The following is a 27071-nucleotide window of genomic DNA, read 5'->3' on the forward strand; positions in this document are numbered from 1 at the left end:
CAAAAAAAGCTTGTTTTGACCCCCCAAAACATCTGAGATGAATCCACATTTCTGAACCACATGTCCTGCCTGTAATGTGTGTATTCTAGCCACCACGGATCATTCAGATGGTGGCAATGAACACCCTCTAGTGGTTGACAATGAAAACACCAAGTCTCCGCTTTCTCTGTTGCTGAGCCTTGGATGAAAAAGACAAGTCCTTTACTTGGCAGAAGTTTGCACACGGAGTTAGTTGTCATAATGTCATTATACACACGCATCCATGCCTTGGTTGTCCCACAAGAGCCACCACAGTCTGATAAACAGATGTTATGCTGTTACTGTGTTTTTGATAAACAGATGTCTGAAAACCCACCTTTTTAGACTCCATCATGGCCCATAGCACTTACTCTACCCCCTTAGATAGCATTTCTGTAGACTTAGATAGCATCTGATACAGACTTATAGCATGTTATGTAGACGGCACTATAATTGCATTGTATATAGTCATAGCACGCCATAGTACATATGTATAGCATAGTAGTATATATATATAGTTTATATGTATAGTCTCATAATATAGATATTCCACTGTTACTTTCTTAGCTTACGCATGTTTTATGATAAATGCTTTTGTGATGTATTCCCATGCTTTTGTTCTTGATTATTGTAAATCGCTCTGGATTAAGAGCGTCTGCTAAATGCCTAAATTGTAATTGTAAATTTTTTGCTGTTACTGTGTTTTTGATAAACAACCCACATGCTCGTGTGGGACAACCAAGGCATGGATGTGTTTGTATTCATGAAAAACAAGAAATGATCAGGGTTGGGAGGGTTACTTTTAAAAAGGAATCCCCTACAGTTACAAGTTACTTGCTAAAACATGTAGTCAGTAACGTAATCCCGATTACTCCATTTAAAAAGTAACTACAAGTTACTTTCAGTTACTTTTGGATTACTTTTAAGTAAAACTCAATTTAATTAGATAATACAAGTTTTACCATTGATAGACAAGAATGTTGAGCCTATGAAATTAAGATAAGGACAACTGAAATATGGTTAAGGTCATTTAATTAAGAATTTGACCTCTCTGAACAGTTACATTACTGTAGAGTCATTGTGTCAACTTATAACAGATCATAAGAAAAATGCATCTTGACCTACAGAACCATTTTGATTGTTTGATTGACAACAACCAACAACTTTGACAACCAACAACTTTGACAACCAACAACTCCATCCATGTGTGGTCAAAGTGGCAAATAAAAACTCTTTTTGACATTCCTGGCTGACACTCATTTAGATAGACATGGCATGAGTTTAAAACATTGTAAAGACTCATTTATATAGTCTACAAAGAACTCAGCCCTATACAATTATATTTATACCCCGTAGGCTACTCTATAAATAACAAGCCTCATTGTATTTGACCTAAAAGAGAAGACTGCGCAACCCATTATTTATCCCCAATCCAATATATCATATCGTCACCTTATTTTGGCCTATGTCATTTTTTTGCTATGTTGGCCTGTCGCGTGTCCCCCCACTGTAGTGCGTGCATGTGCACATCTTGTTACCGGGGCGGACCGGGGGGTTTTCCCAATCACCCAAATCACTGAATGCTCCTTTAAAGATTCCATATTTGTGGTTTCAATAATTGGGTCTTATCAGTACAGTTAGTGCTTCCATCACACGTTACATAACATGAGAAAAGGGCCATTTAGGTGCAGAGGTGAGTGGGTGCGTGTCATACGGTTATTAGAGGTTGCTTGCTTTTCAGAGGACAGGGTTACTTGAGGTCAGGAGGAGATCAAGTTCTACCAGTTCTACCTTATCAAACCCAAACTATTTGGTTTGGTACGGTAGCTTCGATAGTTTGTGACATCTTGATGAGACATCCTAGAGACAGTCTTAGACCTTGCATAGTTGTGATGTCATGCATGAGAATGGACAATGGAAACAGAAAGATAAGAGTCAAAACCATCATGTGCATGTACGTACATGATGGGTGATTAGATAACGATAAAAAGAGCATGCCAGGATTTAAATAAATGCACCGTCACACCTAGTTCCATGCTAGGGCTACTAACTTTGATCAGAGGTGAACAAGCTTCTAAGTGGATATTGTGGACGCCCAGGCTGCAGATCACTGGATTAGGATTGTGGAGAGTTATTATAGTTGGAGGTTCTGGGTCTTTAAACTCAGTGAGCAGATGGAGGTTCTGGGTCTTTAAGCTCAGTGAGCAGATGGAGGTTCTGGGTCTTTAAGCTCAGTGAGCAGATGGAGGTTCTGGTGTATTGACATACACCATTATTTGTATGTCAATAGTCATATTTTTTCATATTTTTTGGAATTTAAATAATTAAGAAATATAATATATTCTACATTTGGCACAGTTTTTTGTGTTTCCTGAAAACCTTGAAAAAATTACTTAGGCAATTTGTTTAATAAGGTGACGATATATGCTCTCCTATCTAGTATCTCTGCAGTGTTGCCTGGTCTGATTATTATAAGCCACATTGGGCTTATTTTTCTGAAGTTGCTTGTAAATAATGGTAGAACGGTTGTGAGCTTGAAGATCGTCTATTTTCAAATAGCCAACATATATAAATATGCACATTGTTTAATGGACGATATATATAGCTTTGAAGTGCTCGTGTGGCCTTTTATAGTCGCTTCTTTTGGGCTTGTTTTCATAGACCTGGTTGCTTATTTGTCTCGCAAATTGGCAACACCGCCCTGACGCAGCAGCAGCCTCCACTGTGAGGATTTTACACAGAGTCAGAGAGGTGCGCGCTGCGCTCAACTCCAATCCATTCCGTTTGGTGTTATAATAATTTATAACTTGTTTGTCAAATTAATGAGGGGAGAATGTAATCCTCATGTAACCCCCGTTACAACACCCCCGTTACTGTAATCCAGATTACACATTTTAAAATGTACTCTAAGACGTTACAGTTACGTGTTTTTTTTACTCTGATTACAGTAACGGATTACATGTAATCCGTTACTTCCCAACCCTGGAAATGATGCATATATAATATATACCTTTAGTGGGGCTTTCTGTAGTCACGTCTGCAGTCTCTAGTCATGCTGCGATGGGAACAAGGCAGACAAGGAGAGTGGGCTTAGTGTCCCATTGGCTGTGGGGCTTAATTAGTGACCAACGATAATGGAGTCCCTGCCGAAACCACTCTCTCTAATCTACTTCAAATTCACTACCACGTGTTCATAACATTATTTACCGTGACTCAGCTGTTGGATTTTGATATTATGGTAAATTTCAAGTTCATGTTGTCACGGCCCCTTGGCCTGGGCCTGCAGGGCCTATGCTGTGTATATGGTGTACTGCCCTGTGTGTGTTTCTCCCACAGATCATGTGATCACTTGAGACTTCTCATTAGGAGCACCTGGCCAGTGCTCCTGGAACCCTATAAAAGAGGGCTTGCCAGGCATTCTCGGGGTCCCTCTCCAGATGACAGCACCCTTCTGTTTGTTTCCCTTTGCTGTTTGAGTTGCACACTACAACACCCATTCACCATACTAACCACACATCCACACTGACACCACTGATCTTACTGACTTCCACATCTCATACATTCTGTAAGCATTCTTTAATCTTTATAATATTAGTTACCTTTTGTGAATACATTGTTGTTATTTTGAACACTGCTACTGTGTCCTCCTCAATTTGTCATGGCCCAACGGGCCGGGTTATGACAGATTGGGGGCTTGCGGACACATTAAGCAACTCGGGTTGGCTGTGACTCTGCGAACAGGTAAAAGTCATTTCCTGTACTGTTTGAAGCCTACATTGGCAACTTTAGTCACAGCATTGTTGAGGAGGTGCATGGTAGTGTTTGAGTAACAATTTTGTTTTGAATGACAATTTGTTTTGAGTAATTTGAGGGACAATTTGTTTAACATTTTGTTTTGGTTAACAATTTTGAGTAATTGATTTATCAGTTTGGTTAAATACAATTATTAAAATTTTGTTTTGTGCTGTCAATTAGTTGCCACTGATTGTGGTAATTGGGGCCGGTGTGGCAGGTGGGTCTAGACTCTAGACAGTCTGAGGGGATGTGTTCCCCGCCTACGTAGGTCAGCGGCGTTCCCCCCCATATGCGATTTGTTTGTTTGATTTTTCTTTGTGTTGTTTTTGGTTTAGTAGATGCTATCCCACACAAGCTGGGATGCCCAGTGTTGGCAGGGGAACTCGGGAGGCCCACTGAAGACCAGGGCAAGTTATGGTAGTTTGATTTGTGGTTAGGCAGTTTAGGTAGGTAGGGGGAACACCGCTCCTGTAGGCGCACCTGTTCCACCTGTCCTAAATTGTCAGGGAGGGAATTTTTGTTCCAATTTGGGATTCTAAACAAATTTATTCATAAAAAATAAAAATAAAAACTACTTGAGACTCCTCATTAGGTGCATTAGGAGCACCTGGCCAGTGCTCCTGGAACCCTATAAAAGAGGGCTTGCCAGCCATTCTCGGGGTCCCTCTACAGATGACAGCACCCTTCTGTTTGTTTCCCTTTGCTGTTTGAGTTGCACACTACAACACCCATTCACCATACTAACCACACATCCACACTGACACCACTGATCTTACTGACTTCCACATCTCATACATTCTGTAAGCATTCTTTAATCTTTATAATTATTGGTTACCTTTTGTGAATAAATTATTGTTATTTTGAACACTGCTACTGTGTCCTCCTCAATTTGTCATGGCCCAACGGGCCGGGTTATGACAATGTTCAAAGCCATCTGTTTCCAAGTCATAGAGAGAGAGACGTTTATTATAAAGTTGGAGAGAATTTAATTGACAGAATTGAGTCACATATCATACGCTGTAGGACGTTAAAATAGACAAGTGAAAGATTGCAGGGCCTTATATAGCACTTTGATAATAAACCTTGAAATTTGGGCGAGTTTATGGTCGACTCAAAGTGATGTGCCCCCCCCCCCCCCTCCCGCACGGTGGATGGTCCTGTCGGATTGGCGTTATGTCAAAATGGCAGTATGTGGAAATGGCAGTGTAGGAATGTAAACTTGTTAGTGCTCAGAGACGTTGGTGATTCTGCTTCTCTCTTCTAGAAAGGAGCTTTAATTGAAATTACACAATATACTTTGTAGTCTATAAAAGTTTCACTTGAACAGTAATAATCTCTTTAACAAGTAGAAGACGATTTGCAATAGCCTACACATTTCTTTTCTCTTATTTCTCAGACTGTGTCTGGAGGCCCTGTCGGCTACTGCACTTACTGTACTAACCAAGATAAGAAGTTGTTTGACAGCATTCTAACAAAGGCTTCGTTTTTATAGGCCAATAGTAAATAACTCTGTACACAACAGCATGATACTGTACTGTAAGCAAGTCACCACAGTATTGCACTTTGTCTCAACTTACACCTCCTGTGTGTGAGCCTGACACAGCTGAGAATAGGTCGACTGATATATACAGCTGTCCAGATCTGATCCATCATAACATAACAGACACTCTGTCCACCTGCTCCACACACACACACACACACACACATACACACGGACGGACACACGGACCACTTGAAGCTGCAGCCATGAAGGTCACTCCTCTGATGATGACCGTCTCTGCTCTGCTGTATACTCTGGCTAGCGGCTCCATCCTCAGCCCTCCTGAGGACCCCAACTTGACCCAGGTGAGACAGCTATAGGCCCCTTTTCCATCGGGGTTGAACTGGTTCCGTTCTTTTGTTCCTGCCTAAGTTTGAACCAAATTAATTGGGTCAGGGCATCCCTACAAGTTGGTTCGGAAATTATAATAGAAAAAAAATGATGTACCTTGAGAGGCTCGGTATCCATTCCTTACACTGGTAAATAACTTACAGTTCCAAGCTATTCCAGATTGAATGAGTTTAAACATGAATCTGAGCATGCTAGACCTGATCTCCGACGCATCTGGGTTGTTCAGTACATTTATTATGAAGGGCTATGTGGGTGCACAGTGCACTGCTACGTCCATTATGTTTTTGAGAGGTGACCATGCCATGTTGTGTGTTTTGTCGTATTGTCACTGTCACTTCCCTGTTAGTGTAGGACTATACCATTTCTTTTTTTGTATGCTAACACACTATTTTGCGGTTGTATGGTGGTTATATGTACACATAATATACTCTTTAGTGTTATTTGATTTGATTTACTGTATACCCTGAAATCTTGAATAAACAAAACTGTGAGGAGAAAAAAATGAAAAAAATAACTGAAGCCAAAAAAAACAATACTTCTTCTTGCCCTGAAGTGGGAACCAAAGTGGGTGTGTCACTATTCAGGTTCATGGAAGAAGCTGAGGTGTTATAAACCATCATAAAAAATAAAGAACGGAACCAGAACCAAATTTATTTTGGTGGAAAGGGGGCCTCATAGAGATTGGTTGATCAGGGGTCATCACCACCGTGGCAGCTCATTTTTTCCAGGGACAAAATAATTATTTTACCAAAAACATGTTGGCCTATAGCCCTACATTTCTACATTTTACTAATAATGGACTCCTCCTGATGTCATATAGGGTCTATTCCAATGTGCTACGTATATAAAAATGAGTGGGCTAATACATCTTTTATGACATTATCAGACAAAATTATTTGTTTAACAACACACCAGTTAGTTGGGCTTGCAAGTTGCGTGTGCGTGCAGTGCGTGTGTATGAGAGAGGGGGGTGAGGCGGGCAGCAAGGCACAGGAGAAACCAATTTTTTCATGTAACCATGGTTTCAGTAAACATATTGCCGTTGTTCATGTTGCAAAAACGAGGGCGAGGCTAGATTTAATAGGGCGTGCTAGATAGATTTCAGCCGTGACATTTATTAACGTGAGAACAAAATTAAGGAAGGATCAGCTGTTTGCGATCACTTTATAAATGCCGTGGCGACGTGGGTGTACTACGAAACCTGCACTCGAATCTGTGGCAGATTTTACACTCGATTGATAAATGAGGGCCTTAGATCTGGTTTTTCAAAGGACACTGTTACATGAAGACAGAACCAGCTAGACTTGTTCGGTTGCATCCAAGGAATGCAAATTTTTGATTTGTTAGACATAATAATTACATGTCAAGTGGAAACGTCAAGGATAAAACAGATCCACACAGACATGTTTGAGAGCAGTGTATGACGGTCGTGTAGCACAGTGGTTTTCAGCCCTTTTCATGGCAAAATTATTGATTCTACATTTGAGCCACACCGTCTGCAAGGCTTGATGAGCCTTGCAGACCCACAAAACAATAGAATATAATATGTCCTCATGTCCATGCTGTATTGATGTTGGTACCATTAGGAGAGATAACAGGCAAACGTTGATCAAAATAACAAGGACCACTGGTGGTCCCCGAACCACTGGTTGAAAACCTCTGGTGATATATACTGTAGGCCTATATAATATATATACATATATCTTTTCTCCATTACATCAAGGTCCGTATCGGTCACACTCTGAACGAGGCAGAGAAAGAGCATGTCACCAGAAGAAGACTCACAGTTCAACAATGCCTGAAGAAACTCCACATCCCCTCCACTCTGGTACGAGCATTTCACCTGTTTTATTTAGAGATAGAAACTCCACATCCCCTGCACTGTGGTAGGAGCTTTTCTCCTGTTTTATTTAGAGATATAAACTCCACATCCCCTCCACTCTGGTACGAGCATTTCCTCTGTTTTATTTAGAGAAATAGCAACACAACATCCTCTGCACTCTGGTAGTAGCATTTCACCTGTTTATTTAGAGATGGCGACACAACATCCCCTGCACTCTGCACTTTGGTAGGAGCCTTTCACCTGTTTTGTTTTAACGCTGTGCTTCATGTATGATGTTTCTGTTAAAAGAACAAGGTTCCCAACATTGCTCTGATTGTCTCTGGAGGAGGACAGAGAGCCATGGTGGGAATGCTGGGATCTGTGCTTGAACTGAAGAAACAAGGTCTACTGGACTGTATGATGTACCTGAGTGGAGTGTCTGGATCTACCTGGTACACACACACACACACACACACGCACGCACGCACGCGCACACGAGTGAGTCCCACTCCAAGCAACAGCAATGTCCGTGTCCTGTCCTGTGTCGTCCGCCTATGTATGTGACGTTAATGAGCACGAGTATGACTATTAGTAGTCTACCAGTAGGGGCGCTGTTTGCCAGAAACAGAGAGAGAGAGATAGTATTAGTGCTACACTGTTGCCTGCTAATGAGAGGGAGAGAGGAGGGGAGGGGGGGAGAGAGGGGAGTTGCACCACTCAGTTCACACAGGTGTTTTTTTTTATCTTTTTTTTCTTTCTTTTTTTTCTCTTTTCTGACATAGACACAAGGACAACACAACAGACTTGCATACAAGGCAGTGTACATATAAAATACTAACAGCAATGTACATAAAAACAACAACGGAAACAAAGAAAATAAAAATTACAAGAGAAAGAAAATAAATAGTACAGGGTTATGAAATGCATGTGTGCAAGTGAAGGTGGGTTCCGTCCTAGGCCCTGTTATGATTACTAGCTTACTGATTCTAATCTAAGTACTTGGACCCTCGTCTGGTTCTGGTGTGTGACGACCCGGTTGACATTTCCATGGTTCGGACAGACGGACATACGGGCAGGCCTGCTCCGGGAGAGAGATTAACATGACACGGAGACTTGGTCACATCAATACAATCACAAGGTTTATTACACTTACGGGATCATATATAGCTTGGATTACTTCGTGTCCTACTGACGTCACTGACTAGACATCACAAATCACTGCCTGCAGCACGCGGCCTTCAGCGTGCCCCTAACAGACCTAGGGAAGGTTACAGTTCCGGCAGTGCACCTTACACATATATCCATACACATATATAAGTACATTGCATATTCACGTACAAGTACCTGTTATCAGTACACAGCCTGTTGGATATATTACAACAGCCCACTCTTATGTCCTTAAAAAGGACATCAATCAATCATCAATCAATCAAATCAATCAATCAATCAATCAATCAATCAATGATGTGGTTATAGTGCGGAAAAGTGTACAATCACGTATTGATACCGAAAAACCTGGACTTCCGCCAGGGAAAATTGCATCAAGCCTCTCTTAATATGATCTCTTTACTTAATCAATAATCATTGATCAATCTCTGAGCAAGCACGCGCACGCCACCTGATTGTACACGAAATACAGATGGAGAGAGATAGATATAAATAGTAGAAACACAGGAAGAAAAGAGGGGAAGAACAATATATAATATATCTGTACAATATATACACAATTTGAAAATACTAAGGATGTGGGGATAGGAAAGGGTACATTATAATATCACATTAATGTAATATCACTTCAGATCACTGATCATTTACACTTAACATTACCTCGTGTCTAATTTCAACACTTCCCGGATCATTCCCTGCTAATCTATTCCTGATTTGCAGAACGCTCTCTGAGCAGTATGTTATGACTCCGTCCTCAGTTATGTCTTATCTGGCCATGTTGTTGCTCTGTCTGGAATGAAAGTACAGCATGTCTAACTGGATTAAATCAGGCAGGACTACACAAGCCTACCTTTACCTAAGAGAAACAATTTCCTTACTAATTGACATTTCTGACATTTATAACTGACGTTTCTCACCACTCTTTTATACCACTCAACACCACAACACCACTCTACACTTGATCTTGCCTGCCTTATCTCCGGAGGCCCTGTGTGAGTGTATAACAACAGTGTATAATAACAGCAAAGAAACACATGTTTTACATTGAGACACAAGAAACAAGCCACCAGTCATTAAACCAATAAAAAGAAAATGTTGCAAACCGTCCAAGCACCGAAACATTAAAATAAAATAGTCCAAACGTCCAGGACCTTATTCCAAACGTCCAGGACCCTGACGTTACTAGAAAACGTTCACGAGCGTACCATGTTCAAGAGCGTACCAACCAGCCCATTCCAACACACGACCTTAGTCCATGTCACTGGAACCGATACTGTTCATCGTCCAGAGCCAACAGTTCTTCATCCTGGCAACCGCGCGCAATTGTCCCGTACCGAATCCATATCAGATAGCACGCAGGTGCCCCTCAGGCCGCGTTGATGAATATATCCATAAAAGTTGCGCGCGAACAATCTCGCGCACATCCTGACCCAGGACTTGTCTCATAAAAGTCTGAGCAAAAACAGTTCTCCGTCACCATGTGACTAGGATCCTATTCCCCTCATGAGTTCAGGATCCGGGTAATCTGAACATGGGATGTCGTTCAAATGGCACACTTGCATCTGGTCTCCTAGACCCCCCGCTGGGCCGACGCCTACCCTCCTGGCCTGCGGTCCGACGTGTGACCTGCCAGCTGCAGACCCTTGCAGGACGCGGTCTGCGTCCGGTGTAGGCCGTGGCTGGTCTAGCTCTGATGCAGACCTACAGGGGGTCTGCAGCACCGACGCGATGGTCTGGCCCGCACGCGATGCGATGTAGGCCGTGGTGGTTCGACCCTGACGTAGCGTCCGCTGTAGGCCGTGGGCTGGCCCTGACGTGTCATCCGATGTAGGCCGTGGTCTGGCCCTGATGTAGGTCGGGTGGACCCTGGCAGGCAATGGGTGCTGTTCAATGCCCGAGGCCATCTCCCAATGTCCCCGGCTGCCCGCATTAAGCCCGCTGGACCTGGTGCCTACCAGGACTGGGTCTCGAGAACCTTTCTGCATTTTGCAGGCTGCTGTCTAGTGTCCTGTGGAAAAACTTGAACAGCACAGGGTCTCCCCCCCCCCCCAAAAACAAAGAATACACACGCGTATTGTGTGTGTGTGCGTGGGGGCATATGTCCTATCTTCATTGGGTTTTCTTAATCACTATCCCTCCAATTGATCCATCACCCATCCAAGAGGACTACTAATATAATACAATTAAAATTCAAAATGTGTATTTTTGAGCATGTTGCATGGCGCGTCTAATACTTACCGCCCGTGACCCCTGAACACTGGTGCTTTCTGGACCTCTGCCTCGTGCTGCACACCTGCTCTGTGTAAACAATTGCTAACGGCCCACTGTGTTCTGATAAGACACCGGGCCTTGCTTTTTCACAACAACCATATACGCTCAGAGGGCCTTCTCCCAAATTCTTTCAAACCAGAAGCCCAAACACACTTGTTATGGATTAATCTTTCAGACCATATTGCGTCATACATCCATCTTCAACTACAATTTGTATTTGCCCTCTTGAAACACAATTAAACAGACACATTTTGTACAAACGGCGGTGGGGGACATAAAAACATGAATGATTGTTATTCACAATTAAACCGACACATTTCATACAAACGGCGGTAGGGGACATAAAAACATGAATGATGGTTTTTCAGCATGTCTCAGGTCTGGTCCCGCATGACCTGCATTCCTGCCTGCTTCTGTGCGCTTCTGTGAAGGAATATAAATATAATTAGGGTTATAAATATAATTAGGGTTAACTTTACTCACCCACTCTTAACCACGCTTGTGAAACACAACGTGGTTTTATCACAGACTATCACCTCTGTACTGCTGGCAAATCGATCGCCAGGCTAAACATACACCATGGTGGTACTCCCTAACCTTTCTCATGAACCCTGACACTCAACTAATTTTCTCTGCGCTTATATAGCTTGACAGACCTGCGCTTATATAGCTTGACAGACCTTACATAATTGCTTTTAACACTTCATTTATGTCTGTCTAAACACTGTATCCATATCCGCTATTTATTTATTTGAACTGAATATGATACTTCTCCCCCCTCCACACATGCGTCCATGCTGTGGAATGGAAAGAAGCCCCCATCCAGCCAAAATCTAAAGCCTTCTCTCTTGACTGACCACTTCTTCTCTCACTAAACTGGGGTTTCCCTAACTCACCTGGGGTTTTTCCTAACCCACTTAGTAATTAAATACAAATTATTTCAGGCCTACTAGTGCACTGATTATATTACTACACAAAAACTTGCACCCCTATCCTAATAGTGCACTGAAGCACCCCCTATCTTCTCTAAGTCTACAATAACATTGTCCCAAAAACACCACAACAAAATCGTCTCTCTTTGAACGATTTATACGTGAGCATATCTCTCTGCTCCTTAACCATGTGTAACTACTGAGTGGGACATGTTGTATAGGGTGTTTGTGCTGTGCTGTAGTCCTGTATTACTTTTAAAACCACTGTCTATTGTCCGAATGTTGTGGTCATTATTTGTCCTAATTTGACATTCACTTACTTGCCCTATCCGGACTTTATAAGACTAAAGTTGGCCTAATCCGATAAAACACAGTTACTTGTCATTCACTATTGACTGGGCCTAGGCTCCTATTGGTTTTTATCTCTCCCTACTTCTTATCTAGATGGAGTTCCCTTCCGAATGAATTACAGCTTGAGCTTATAAATCCCACCAAAATTCTGCTGAAACAATGAACTATACTTTACTTAATGATTGTGAAAATATCAGATCTACCCTGATGCACACACGTATGTATGGGCTAAAGGTACACACACATCGCACCCCTTCCTTTGAACAGGACTTCTTACTATAGACAAAACATTCCCCTGTTGTCTATCCTTCTGTGTGTGTGTGCGCGTGTGTGCGTGTCCACGTGCCTCTGAGCTGCTCTAACTCTAAATGTGAACAAACTTGCCACACTTTTCCGAATTCCACCATAAATCTGGTAAAATATTTAACCCTTCCCATTCCACCTCGTACTCCGCTGTTGCTGTAGCTATGACTCCCAACACCGCCTGTAGTCACGTGATGGAAGTGACATTCAGAAGTGTCATGCAAAACAACACAAATGTTCATTGTTCAATTGAGTGTGCTCTCAACACACAAAAAACCGCATGTGTCCCCCCACACAAAGTTGTGTGTCCCCAAGTTCAGCGCCAAAACAAATGTTCAGTGGTAAAACTCCATAGACTGTCTTTCTGCCGCTCCTCTTAGCACAAAGAAAAGGTCCAGGTACATTGTCTTTCTGGCTGGGTGGGTGCTCTGGCTGGGCTGTTGACGATCCAGCTTTTAGACGATTACAGAATGGGAAGGATGAATATCATTGATACTTTGGGTTTTTTAATGTGGCAGTTTTACTAACATAAAATGTTGACTAAACACTTCCTTTTACTGTGTGTGTGTGTGTGTGTGTGTGTGTGTAGTCATGTGAGAAATCTATACACATGGAGTGCTTACCAGCTATATGAACTGACCTACAGGTCGACTATTGCCCAGAATATACTGCTTGACCTAAAAGCTGACTGCACCTTAGAATGTGACCTGACCTACCAGGCTGGCTACGCCTGGAATATAAACTGACTCCCTGAGTCATATCCATTATAGTTTAATTTGATAAACTCCCTATATGCTTCAGGCCTGTCTGATCTATATTCACCACACACATTTAGGATCATCCATTTGGTGCAATTTAATAAGGCTGTGCTGGTGATTGAATTTGACTGGAACTCCACCAAACTACCGCATTATACCCTGAATAATGACTAATTTTACTTCCCTGTGGCTTACATTACGGTAAACTACTTAATTTTGAAGTAGATGTACTTAACCTGGCCAATTTGCGCTATTCATTTTATTTATTCTTAGTGAATGCGGCCCTACCGGCCTTACGAGCTTGTCGATCCGCTATATATATATATATATATATATTTCTGACCGCTTAGTTGGGTGCCTACATGTTCTATCTAACGTGACTTTTTGGCCACTGTCCTACTACAAGGAGCAGTGTAATATAAACACACAGAATAGCTCTGTTCTGCTGACGTACCAAACGTCTTTTCCCAACTCTGTCAAGTCACCAGAACTACACCAGTCACCCTCTCAAACAAGTTGACTACAGTGAATGCGGCCCGTTTCCTTGCCTGACCTAGCCAATTTGCCTATATTTTACAGCTGCATGAGGCCATACCGGCCATTACGAGCTTGGAGATCTGCTCTTTTGCTGCCTACATTAAGGTCCTCTACTTAACTAAACTTGAAGTATTTGTACATATCCTGTCCACTTTGCCCTGGTCACTTTATTTCTTGATACATACTACAGTGCCCTGCCGGGCATAATGAGCTTGTAGATCTGCCCATTTGGTGCCTACATTGATTTGAAGTATTTGTACTTATCTTGTCCTATTTGCCCTTGTGGTGTTATTCTCTTCATCACAGACAGTGCCCTGCCGGGCATAATGAGCTTGTAGCTCTGCTCTTTTCTTTACTTTTTACTCCTTGGCTAATTCCTGTCACTATACCCGTGACTAATCATCTCAGGCCTATTTGGTGCTCCTGATAAATAATCAAGTATTATTGCTGAATGGCCCTATCGGCCAGTACTCGACGTTTGTAGATCTGCAACCTGTCACTATGCACGTGACTAATCCGCTTAGGTCCTTCGGACTTCCCTGTGTAGGGTGCAGTCCCGGGCTGGACCCCTTTCCGCCTGAGGTCACCCCCCAGGCAACCCTGGACAGAGAATTCAAGCCTCCTTGCTTCCCGGCTCCTTCTTTTCAAAGGCAGCCGATCACAAAGAGCACTGCTCGCCTACTAACTCATTCGTGTTGGGCTAACAGTGGCCTGACTGAACATTGAGCCGAGCACCGACAGCCACCAGTTCTATCTTTCAAGCAACTGGCTTGGACTTAATGTCATTGTGACCCAACCGGCCAGAGACCCAGTCGATAGCGAACTCCTGACCCCGTAGTGGTGATTGGCCACCCAGGAGGAATCCGACGGTCTGATCCAGGACCCCACTTAGCTATGGGCTATCCGAACTTTGACCGTTTTCACTGGCCTTGCCTATTCACAGAGGTCGTCTCGTACGCACCTCTGCTAGGTGTGGGCTGTCGCCCACGTACCACGCATCGCCTGCCCGTTACCGCCGACGAGTGCGCTGACTAGAGGATACCACGGTAGGGTGTTAATTCACCCTTCATCAGACACGGAGGCCTTCAGTAGCTCTCCCCAGCACTATAACTCGTCTTTAACGTGCCCTCGGAGCCTCGCGGTTCCACCGTCCCCTGTTGGAGCCTAGGTTCAGGGGCGCCCAACCCCCCTCCCTAAGCTCCTAGATTAATAATGAGTTTCCGCTTGACTCTACACCAACTATTTAGTGTTCCTAGTAAATACTCCTGTATTGTTTGTTCACTCCAGAACTTTGGCCCAATGCCACATAGATTATTGGCCAGTTACAGCATTTTCTCGTCATTAATTAATATACTGGGTTCCTGATGTGTTTTCAATGAGTAATATTAGCTCTCATACTAAGCATGTCTTTGACCTTGGCTATATGAGATAAGAGATAACACGCTCCGTGAAAGTCAGGGAGTAACGCTCTAGCTGCGTGGGGGTAGGGAAGTTCTAAACATGTTGTCTGCGCCAAGCCGCCAACGCTCTCTCGGCTTTCCTCTTGGCCCAGTCAGAATCTCGGGGAGTGCTTCTCTCTGGCGATAAGGTTACTATGGCTACGCCAGCCTCAGCGCTCTCCCGTCTAAAACCCGATATTGAACAGGGAAGATAAATGCTCGTCTCTAACGAACTCTACCAACCAAAACGCTTACAGTTTTCTCCGAACTTATCTTTAAGGCCTTGGGTATGCCTAAGTTTTGGTGTATTGACTTTTACAGCTCACAGGGCAGGCTAAATAGACCCATTGAAACTTTACACTAATAAAACATTAGACTACTTTTACTGCCTTAGATAACCACCACATATAGCAGCCTCTGCTGCCTTCTTAATACTCATATTTTGGCTATTTGAGACTTCTATCTACATGCCTTGTAACTAGGCTGGACAATCTATTTCAATTAGGCCATTTGTGCCGCTTGTAGATCGGCTATTTTGCACACTCATTTAAGTGAATGAACCCAGAACCTCTCCTAGGTCCTTACTGAATACTGATTCATATTTCACTTAAGCAATCCATCATCCCCCTCAGATTGGAGGCTATTTAGCGCTGTGATAACCACATCAGATTGAACTACATACCGTGCATTACACTGCATTAATTCACAACGCATGCTACTGTTTAACTCAACTCCCAGACATGAAAGACACCAGAGATGCCACTCTTATTTGCCCATCTCTTACCATCACCCTGGCATAATGGATGACCGTGGCCTAACGACTGTGGTACACTTTCATACACATGAGCACCCCACTGCTGGGGGGAGCTTGAACTTCGACTGCCCATAGCCGAACTACTGTGGTACTTAAGCGTGTCTGGGAACCTCGACATCACTTTTCATAAACATGTGCACCCCTCTACTGGGGGTTGCTTCAACTTTGACTGTCCATAGTCGACAAGACACAGAACACAACAAAAACATAGACGCCACATGGAATGCACAACGATGTCTGTTCACACACCAGCCCTTATCTGGTACCTTGAAATGGGTACCTAAAATCTAGCAGTGACTTTTGACTTTGACCAGAGTGAATTACAGTATGCTGTGGGAAAATAACCACCACAGGCGTAAATACGCTATCTCAGAAACGTATCCTGCTAGACAACATCTTAGCAGATTTATAAAACAACAGGCAGAACTCACAGCTGTTGTGCGGGGCGTAAGGCCTCGTCCCGGCTTCTAACCTAGCTGCGTGATACATCACTAGGCCACTGACCTGCTACTAAGGACAGTGTATTTAAACACACAGATATTAAATCCGTTCTGCTGACGTACCAAACGCCAGGCTAAATATGGACTTCAACCATATCGCTACGTGGAAACCCCGACGCAGTCTTTTACAACAGAATTAATCTGTTCTGCTAATGAACCTTCATTAGGCTTACATATGGACTCAAACCATATGCGCTGCTTGAACACAAACAGTCTTATCTCTAAACTCTGTCAAGTCACTAAAAAAATTGTATCAGTCACTTAAAAAACACACACTGACTAACAGGATCTATATCAGTGAAATTTGGAAGCTTGTACTAAATGTGGGAACAATAAAAAATACAAGGTTTAACTAAGGTAAACCCTGCATCATAACCTATATTTCTTTTACCAGACAAGAGGAGAGGCACTTTTTCTCTGGATGAAGAGTAAAATATGAAGTGAACTCACCCCTTGTCTGATCCCAACTTCACGACACCAATTGTTATGATTACTAGCTTACTGATTCTAATCTAAGTACTTGGACCCTCGTCTGGTTCTGGTGTGTGACGACCCGGTTGACATTTCCATGGTTCGGACGGACGGACATACGGGCAGGCCTGCTCCGGGAGAGAGATTAACATGACACGGAGACTTGGTCACATCAATACAATCACAAGGTTTATTACACTTACGGGATCATATATAGCTTGGATTACTTCGTGTCCTACTGACGTCACTGACTAGACATCACAAATCACTGCCTGCAGCACGCGGCCTTCAGCGTGCCCCTAACAGACCTAGGGAAGGTTACAGTTCCGGCAGTGCACCTTACACATATATCCATACACATATATAAGTACATTGCATATTCACGTACAAGTACCTGTTATCAGTACACAGCCTGTTGGATATATTACAACAGGCCCTACAGGATCCGTCAAAATAAGGGTCTGCGCAAGACTGTAGCAGTGACTGAATAATTAATTGTGGCAGTCAATGTGTTCATATTTGACAATTTGGCCAATTTGGTATTAACCCTTGCATTGTGATAGAAACCTGCTAACACTTTTGGGGTTAGCGGGTCAAATTTGACCCGTGATATAAATCAGCCTAAAATACTTCCCCCCCACCACATAGCTGACTTGTTATGCATTGATATCCATGTAAACACTATTTAAAATATTGTTTTGTGTTAGGGTTTTGGGATTCATCTTTCAATATAGCACTAGCACCCATATAAAAAATGTAAATTAACTTTTCAATTTCAATTACCGTACATCATGAACTATTCTCCGCCACTGGGAATACATTAAATCATGTATTTTCTTTCATCTCATCTACAGGGGCATGGCCTCCTTATATGAATATCCCAACTGGTCCTCCAATCCGAAGCCTGTGACCAAGGAAATAGTTCAAAGATTGGATGGTTTTGGAGTGTTGTTGCGGTATCCTGAGACATGGGACCACTACGACAACTTCAATCTAGCACACAGCTGGGCTGCAAATGTTGTCACCACCTACGTGAAAGAGGTCAGACAATCATTTACACCAGGGGTGGGAAACTTTGACGATGGAGAGGGCCACTATATTTCCACACTCACTCCCTAGGGCCATATATTATTACTGTCGTAGCAAAACGAGCTGATCTACAAGCTCAAAACGAGTCGCAGCGCGACACATATGAGCTTGTGGTGGAAACAGCTTGAGCTTGTGGTGGAAAAACAAAAGTTTAAGTCACACAATTGGCAGGTGGTGAGATTAATTACCCAGCACCTGCCAATTGTGTGACCCAAACTTTTGTGTTCCCCTGGTCAATTGGTGATGATGTCTGCGGTAAACAGGACGTATTCGTAAAATCAGTCCAGCGATCATTCCGGGCCCCTTTGCCCGGAGAGAAAGACGTCCGTGTGCATCTCGTGAAAAAGTGGAGATAATTGACTAAATACACGTTTTGTGCCAGAACTTTCACATGGATATAAAACTAGAGGACCATATTTCACTCCACGTCTTTGGAATTATTTAATGGGTGAGTACAAACGGAGCATTTATCACATTTAGGCCGCCCATTTTGGACTGAGTGTTTGCTGCCACACACTAATGACAAATAGAGGGTGTGGTGCAGGAAGAGGGGAGACCTGTGTACTATAGGGGAGGCATACTATGATCCGACGGATCATTGCTCCAAAGGAGCATTGGTCCGAGGTGCGCTGGGGGTCGGGAGAGGGTTGGGTTTAGGTTTAGGTGTGCTCTGCCCCGGGGGAGGTTAGGGTGAGGGTTTGAGGTAGGTTGTCGATCGGATCAATGCTCCGTCGGACCAAAAACATGCACTCGTGTACTAGTGTGAACGGGTGGAAGAGATAGATCTCGAAGGCCCCAGGGTCTGTAGTTAGTGGCAAAGTTGCATTATTGGCCGTTGCGGTATAGCGCGACCCTCAATCACCAATTGGAATGTAAATGCATGCCTTTCAGCCTTTGTATCCTACCCTTTAGTGCTACAATTGTGCGCGGGGAGACGAAAATTAACACATCTTGCCTGCCCAAAATGTAATTCCTGGAAACGCCACTGAACCTGCCAATCCTGTCTTTTAATTTTCCTTTCAAACCAAAAGGCAGATTGTTACAGGTGGTGGCCCATACGGGGACGCAGGTGTAAATTTAATTGGTGAAACCCCAATTTGATAATTGTTGTTAAAAAGGTAAAATAATAATACACTGTAAAAAAAAAAAAGCCAACCAGAAAAAAACAATGGAGCGGTGAGGCCACTAGGATTACAGTTGAGTTGGCCTGGATTAAGAGTTATAGGGATAAATGCAAGTGTATTGAGTTTGAATATTTATTTGTCAGTCATTAAATATGAGTTTCACTAAGCTAAAAACCTGCCGATCCTGTCTTTTTCCTTTAGTTAATACTTTTCCATTCAAACCAAAAGGCCGATTGTTACAACGTTGTATTTACGTTTTGCCGATATTACTACAGCATTTTCTGTATTGCAGTTTTTCAACTTCTCCAGTGTTCAATGAACAACCTAAATTGCAAACCGTTTGTGCTCATTGGGAAGACTGTTCGCTATCTGCCAAACAAGCCAGTCAGCTCACCTAAGAGGGGGGGCAGAATGCGCCGCACCGGACATTCTAGCTATGGCAGAGGTACAAATGTTAGAACATGAGTGAAAACTGGAAGTATTGATCCATTATTTGTTGTGGGGTTTTTTTCCCAGATAGATGAACATGTTCTTTCAGAGCAGAGAGGAAAGCACGACATGGATCCCTATCCCATCTACACTGTGATTGACAAGGAGATCCTAGACAGACAACAAAATAAAAGTCTGAAAGGTAAATTAAGTAGGCCTATCATTCATGATGTCATGATCTGTCAGAATCAGAATTAGAATCAATCAGAAGAAGAACCAATCTTCGCATCACATTACAATTACAAGTAAGGTTGAAAGACTTGGTTGTGCTGCTGTACAGGCTCATCGTTGCAGTTAAAATGGTCAGTCCATGTCCCTTTTATACCAATATATGGAGTAGCCGCAATTTGCAACACTAGAGTTCTTTTCATGATGGGTTGAATCTAGATTTGCAGCAACCTCCATTGACAGCACATTCATCCAAACAGAAGAGTCCGATCTGCATGTATTAAACAACCTTAACCCATTTAGGCCTGACGTCGAAATTTATAAAATGTCTTCTAAATCCTGACAGTTTTCTGTCAATCTGTTTTCACAATTCAAAAATAGCAGACCTACAAGCTTGTAGATCTGCTATTTTTCAATAACTAAATTATAAGAATGTTTAAAACACCAAAAGGGGTTCACGCCCAAAATGGGTTTTTAAACTCACCAACATTGCAGCTGTAAGGAGCATGAACACAAAACAAGCCTTCAATAAAGTCAAAATCCTCACTGGTGGTGAGACAAAACAAAAGAACTGTACAACTCCGGATCCTACCACCTTTGCAAACACCCTGAACACTTTCTACAAACGGTTTGACAGTCAAGACTACTCTGCTGCCTGTGAGGAACTGTTGGGAGCCCTCCCCTTTCAGGAGCCGCCACATCCCCCCTTCAACGAGGAGGATGTCCGACAGCTGCTGGCCAGGTGTAAGCCTGGCAAGGCGCCAGGGCCGGATGGCATCTCGGCAAAGGTGCTTAAGCTCTGCGCCATGGAGCTCTCCCCCATCCTTCACTCCATCTTTTGGGAGTCCTACAGGACAGCAGCCGTACCCACCCTCTGGAAAACATCCACCATCATACCAGTACCCAAGAAACCCCGCCCCTCAGAACCCAACCATTATAGACCCGTTGCACTAACCTCAATAATGATGAAATGCCTGGAAAAACTGATTCTGAACATCATTCTGCCAGCTGTCAGGTCACAGCTGGACCCTTTCCAGTTTGCCTATCGGGCCAAGAGGGGGACAGAGGATGCTGTGGCATGCCTCCTTCACTCCCTTCTCCAACACCTGGATTCATCCTCGGATAATTTTGCCACTATTCTTTTTGTTGACTTTAGTTCTGCCTTTAACACGATCCAACGCCATCATATGATCAAGAAACTGCATCAGCTCAACATCCCCCCACTTCTCATACACTGGACTCACAGCTTCCTGAGCAATAGACCACAAACAGTTAAAGTAGGTACATCATTTTCATCAACTGCCATCACCAACACAGGGGCCCCTCAAGGCTGTGTCCTCAGCCCCTTCCTCTACACTCTGTACACAAATGACTGTATTAGCCCCTCACCCACTAACATCACATACTTTAAATACTCTGATGACACTGCCATTCTCGGACTGCTCCATGACAATAACTCTATTACGGTCTATCAGAATACCATTTCTCATTTCACACAGTGGTGTACTGACAACTATCTAGAGTTGAATGTGGTCAAAACAAAAGAACTGGTCTTTGAAACAACAACCCACACTGGACTTAACCCACTCCTCATTAATGGTAAAACAATAGAACAGGTAGACAGCTTCACATATCTTGGACTCACACTGGACAATAGACTTAGGTTTGATCAACACATTACATCAATCCAGTCACGCTTTCAGCAAAGACTCCATGTAATCCGTAAATTAAGATCACTATCTGTTGCTCCTCATCTTTTGCTATTACTGTACAAAAGCATTATTCAACCCGTTCTGTTGTACTGTTCTGCATGTTTCTACACCATACTGTCCATGCCTAACAGGAACAAACTTTTCAGTATCACCCGTATTGCTTCCAAAATCATCGGACTTCCTACACCCACACTTTCTGATATGAACAATAACGCCATCACACGACTAGCACTCTCGATATCAAATGACACTGATCATCCTCTGTATCGTTTCTTTAACCTCATGCCATCTGGACAAAGATACAGGACCTTGCCCTGGAAAAAGGTCCGTTTTAGTAGGAGTTTTGTCCCCTCAGCCATCGCGGCATTAAACAAACTGCCCCGCCGATAGGATGATTCTGTACACAGTGGGGAACTCATGTTTTGTTTTTTTTGTTTTTTTGTTTTGTCTTGGTGCTATGTGCTCTGTGTTGTTTTTGATGTGGGTGTTGAACTGTTGAACAGATTGTGAAGACAAATATCCTTCGGGACAATAAAGATTATTATTATTATTAAGGCAAGCTTCAATTATCCTCTTTCAATCTGTGTCTGTATCAAGTGTTTTTTTTAAATACAAAATCCACCGTAGACATGTTACTTCCTGCTAATACATTCTGTGCAGGTATAAAAACTTTTTGTTGGGAGTTTGGAAGCACTCGTTTAATTCGTCCTGCTGCCTCCTGCATTATGTGCAAATTCAAAACAGGTGGTACGCTGCACACATGCCACTGAGTGACTTCCAACGAGCGCTTCCATACTCCCAACACTTAGAAAAAGTTATTACCTGCACAGAATTTCTTAGCAGTTCAAGTAACTCATTACATGTCTAGGATGGATTTTTATGAAACAAACACTTCTTCAAACAACGTAATTTCAGATCAGACTTTTCTATTTGGATGAAGGGGCAGTCAATGGAGGGTGTTGCAACTCTAACCTATTGTAAAAGAAAATCACACACTTGGGCACAGTGATGGGCACTCCTATCGTCACATACATCATCATACATCACATTCCGTGCTCAGCCAATCAATTCATTTCTGTGGTACAAACACAAAGCTGGGCATATAGGAGGGGCTAGCGCCCCTCAAAAATCTAGTGTTGCAAACTGCGGTATGGAGATCTCTGTATCTGTCCATGTCCCTTGTATGCCCATATATGGAGCTGACTGATTAGTTTGAGGCTGATGCCATGATGACACATTGCTTGAGGTTAGACGACGCTCCATATGTGGGCGTGGCTGCATTGGGAACTTTTTAGGCCTCTTTGGTTATGGCTGAGTCATAGCGATATGCCGGTCCTCCCTTAAGACATAGGGTTGTTCTTTTTATTTTCTTATTTTTGAACAATTAATTCAATAATTATGTATTGATGCAAAATCACATTGAACTGCTTCAGAGCCTGACCGTGTTTCCTTGACAGACGTGTGGGTTGAGATGACCCCCCATGAGGCGGGGTACTCTCTCACCGGGGCCTTCGTGGACCAGAAATACTTTGGGAGTAAGTTTGACCACGGGACGTTGATAAAGGAGCAGCCAGAGATGGACATGCTCTACGTGCAAGGTGAGACTCCACCATGCACGGTCGGTCCACTTCCGTTCTGTTGGTTTGTTTCTTCCAAAGCATTACATTTGAATTCTGTGTTGCTCTGTTGGCAGGCCTGTGTGGTAGCATTTATGCTGAATCATCATCATCAGATGTGTGGTCAGCAGTGAAGGACAGCATGCTTTCCTTGCTTGGTTGGTCATTTTAGCATTTACTCTTTCTCTATCTCTCTCTCGCACGCACGCATGCAGGATCTTATTAAGATCCTTGATGAGCTTAAGCTAAGAACTTAACATCCGTCTAACAGTAGAATATCTGTACAACGAAACGCAAGTAAACACAATAGAATGCTACTGTATGTCTACATAATATATCTAAATTACATATTTTTTTTCCTTTGCATACGCCAGAGTTAAAACACTGTCTATAGCTGACCTTACCAGCGATTCAGAACTAATCAGTCCGTCCATCTATCTATCTGTCTATCTGTCAATACCACCTACTCACACCCTCTGTCACATTTCAGGGAATATAATTGCGGGTTTGATGAAACCCACTATAATCCACCGCTGGGGAACCACATACAACTTCCTGCACAACATGAGAGGTGAGTGCAGAGCTCGGACACAATTCTTCTTTTAAGTATAGGATGCCTCTCGGGTGTCTCCCTAGGGAGGTCCTCGAGGCACGTCGCACTGGGAGGAGACCCCCGGGGCAGACCAAGGACCACGTCCCACTGGGAGGAGACCCTGGGGCAGACCAAGGATCACGTCCCACTGGGAGGAGACCCCGGGGCATACCAAGGTGCAGTTGGAGGAAACAAATCGACTCACTGGCCTTGGAACGTCTCGGGAATCGGGATCTGCGATGACCAGATCTTATGCATGATAGCTGATAGTAACAGTGTAGCGACACAACATGGAGGCAGAGAGAGAAGTGAGCTCCCTCCACTGTTGTGCCTCTCACTCATTTGAAGTACAGTAGGCCTATAGTTTGACAGGCATATGGCAAGTTGCTGTAAAAAAAATGATTATTGTTGCATGGACATCGAAAGTGCTCTCTCTGGCTATCTAAAGCAGTTGTCATGTATTTGGTAATATACTGCACTGTATTTTGTACGGCTGAAGAAGTCAGAAGTAGACTCTTATTGAAATCACTGTATTTTGTACAGCTGAAGAAGTCAGAGGAGTAGACCCTTATATCCTGAAATCACTGTATTTTGTACAGCTGAAGAAGTCAGAGGAGTAGACCCTTATATCCTGAAATCAGGAACGAGGGACTATATCGACGCTGGACTGCTGCTCAACGCTCCCTACTTCTCTGTCCTCAGACCAGAGAGAAACGTCGACCTCATCATCTCCCTCGACTTCAGCGGAGGAGACCCCATGAAGGTATAGTCTCAAGAAATATCTCAAGGTAGTCGCAAGAAATTACATCTGGCCACAAAAGATCACAGGATCTACTGAATGTGAAGGTAGCCTACTGGGGGGAAGCCACACTGTGTGTGATAGGCTCAATATGTCAGTTTATCACATTCAGTAGATCCCGTGATCTTTTGTGGCCAGATGTAATTTATTGGGGTCTAGTAGGACTATAGTAAATAATAAAAAAAATAATCGCTATAAAATTGTGTAAAGAAATACATATTTAGCCCCATGCTCGAATGCCCCCGCCCCCCTGTCAAAAACAGCTAAAATCCCTAAAACGAAAGAAAGCAGCAAATAAAAAAAAATTACACTCGCCTTTTACTTTCTCTAAAGACAACCTAAATCATGAACCTTGGTTGAAAAAAACTAAAGTTGTCCTGTAAGGCGTATTACTGGTTTCTATTTATATTAGGATACATTTGCGCGACTGTAAAGACGAAATGGAAGTGGGGAGGAGGCTCCACTTCCGCTTTATATTTAACTCATGACAGCTCTTCCGTTGCTCCAGACTGTATGACGGAAGCATTTGAAAATTGCAAGAGGCAACAGTCTGGCAACGCGAGACTAACACATGTGAAGGTAACACATGCGTGCAAGCACAGTTTCAGGGTTTTCACTGAAGTCTGTTTTGTGCATCGGATCGGGAGAATTTTTTTTTGATCGGGACATCCCTAGTATCAATATTATATCCATATCATGATATTAGACTGGATATTGTCTGTGATTTTGAATATTGTACTAGTACTAGTCGGGAAAAAATCAAATGATCGGAAGCAAAAAAACGTGATCGGGACATCCCTAGTCCTAATATATTATAATCAAGCCATTGTGTTTATCACTTTTCTGCTTATTTCTACAGACAATTGAAGATGCTTATAAGTTGTCCATGGAAATGGGTATAGCTTTCCCACACGTTGAATTTCCAGAAATGGACAGAGAAAACCCAAAGGACATCTACGTGTTTCCAGGAGACGACAACACCCCGACAGTGATCCACATGCCTCTGTTCAACAGGGTGAACTGTCACGGTAACTGTTCCGTTTGCACAATTTGTACATGAACATACATTGTGTAACGAATTATGGTATAACAACGTTAAAATATGGAGATACAACATGTCTGACCAACAGCAGCAATATAGTTGCTGAAAGAGCATGATTACGTTAACGTACAGTATTTGTTCATGTTAACAAATTAGTTTAATTCATTTAGTAGACCTTAATTTGAGAAATAAAGGTCTAAATAGTTTCCCCAGACAAGTAAAGACGAGACTGTTTTATGCCCATACTTTTTAGAGGTTTATGTATAGGATGTCCATTGTGACTCATTCAATCTGAAAATACATTTGAAATGCCCGATGAACACACACACACACACACACACACACACACACACACACACACACACACACACACACACACCTGCACACACAAGATATGCGTGCCTGTGTCCAACAACTTGCTGACTTTTCAAAAATGTATTTACCGAAAGCTTCAAATATTTTCAAAACATAAGGTGTTACACAGAAAACTGAAGTCATTTGATTTAAAAACTAACAGAACAGAAACCTGTCAACATTTAGCTAGTGTGAAATCAAAACATTAATACTGTTTGTGTTTCTGTTGTCTCCCTCATCACAGTGTCAGATGACTGTGAACTTGAGAACATTAGAGAGAGATACAAGACCCTCCAAGGACCGCTGGATCCCGCAAGGATCAGAGAGCTGATGGACAGAGCCGCCGCAAATGTGATCAACACCAAGCCCAAGCTGCTGGAGGAGATTCGGAAGGCCGTCAATAGAAAAAGGTCCTAAAATGCAATGCAGAAATGAAGCCCCCGTCATCCAGTTTCCCCAGTAGACCTCAACATCCCTCATAGCATAGAGCGGAGCCCATTTAAGCATATCGCTTTTATGCTATTTGTTCTGTTCAAACGTTTTTCATCGATCTGTTATCAAGTATTAATGATTAATCGCTCTGGATTAAGAGCATCTGCCTAAATTGATTAATAATTTAATTAATTAAATCGCCAGTGCCATGCAGTGTTTTCAGCGTTTCACACTAACGAAAATCAACAAAAATCAACCATGACCATTGCTTCAAAAAAGCTTGTTTTGACCCACCAAAAAATCTGAGTTGAATCCACAGTGTATTCTAGCCACCAAGGATCATTCAGATGGTGGCAATGAGCACCCTCTAGTGGTTGACACTGAAAACACAAAGTCTCCGCATTCTCTGTTGCTGAGCCTTGGATGAAAAAGACAAGAAATCTTTTACTTGGCAGAAGTTTGCACACGGAGTTAGTTGTCATAATGTCATTACACACGCATCCATGCCTTGGTTGTCCCACACGAGCTGCCACAGTCTGATAAACAGATGTTATGCTGTTACTGTGTTTTTGATAAACAGATGTT

At 42.9% G+C, this 27071-nt stretch overlaps 1 protein-coding gene across 1 annotated transcript; it reads left to right on the plus strand.

The window, feature by feature from the left end:
* Positions 1-5501: 5501 nt before the first annotated feature.
* Positions 5502-26542, plus strand: LOC310863273 (cytosolic phospholipase A2 gamma-like). The gene is made up of 11 exons (XM_083771486.1): positions 5502-5658; positions 7428-7532; positions 7836-7978; positions 17924-18110; positions 19799-19913; positions 23109-23249; positions 23345-23425; positions 23758-23838; positions 24459-24622; positions 25518-25686; positions 26299-26542. The coding sequence occupies exons 1-11, from the start codon at positions 5560-5562 to the stop codon at positions 26469-26471; spliced, it is 1458 nt and encodes a 485-aa protein (XP_083627612.1). The 5' UTR covers positions 5502-5559; the 3' UTR covers positions 26472-26542.
* Positions 26543-27071: the final 529 nt, after the last annotated feature.

Source organism: Protomyctophum parallelum, assembly GCF_964188405.1.
Source record: "Protomyctophum parallelum genome assembly, chromosome: 8".
Classification (NCBI taxonomy): Eukaryota; Metazoa; Chordata; class Actinopteri; order Myctophiformes; family Myctophidae; genus Protomyctophum; species Protomyctophum parallelum.

Bases quoted from the DNA above. Each gene is read 5' to 3' on its own strand.
- LOC310863273 (XM_083771486.1), top strand. From the start codon at position 5,560: ATGAAGGTCACTCCTCTGATGATGACCGTCTCTGCTCTGCTGTATACT. The intron at 7,979-17,923 runs GTACACACACAC...TCTCATCTACAG, and splicing joins GGAGTGTCTGGATCTACCTG to GGGCATGGCCTCCTTATATG. The intron at 18,111-19,798 runs GTCAGACAATCA...TTTTTTTCCCAG, and splicing joins TCACCACCTACGTGAAAGAG to ATAGATGAACATGTTCTTTC.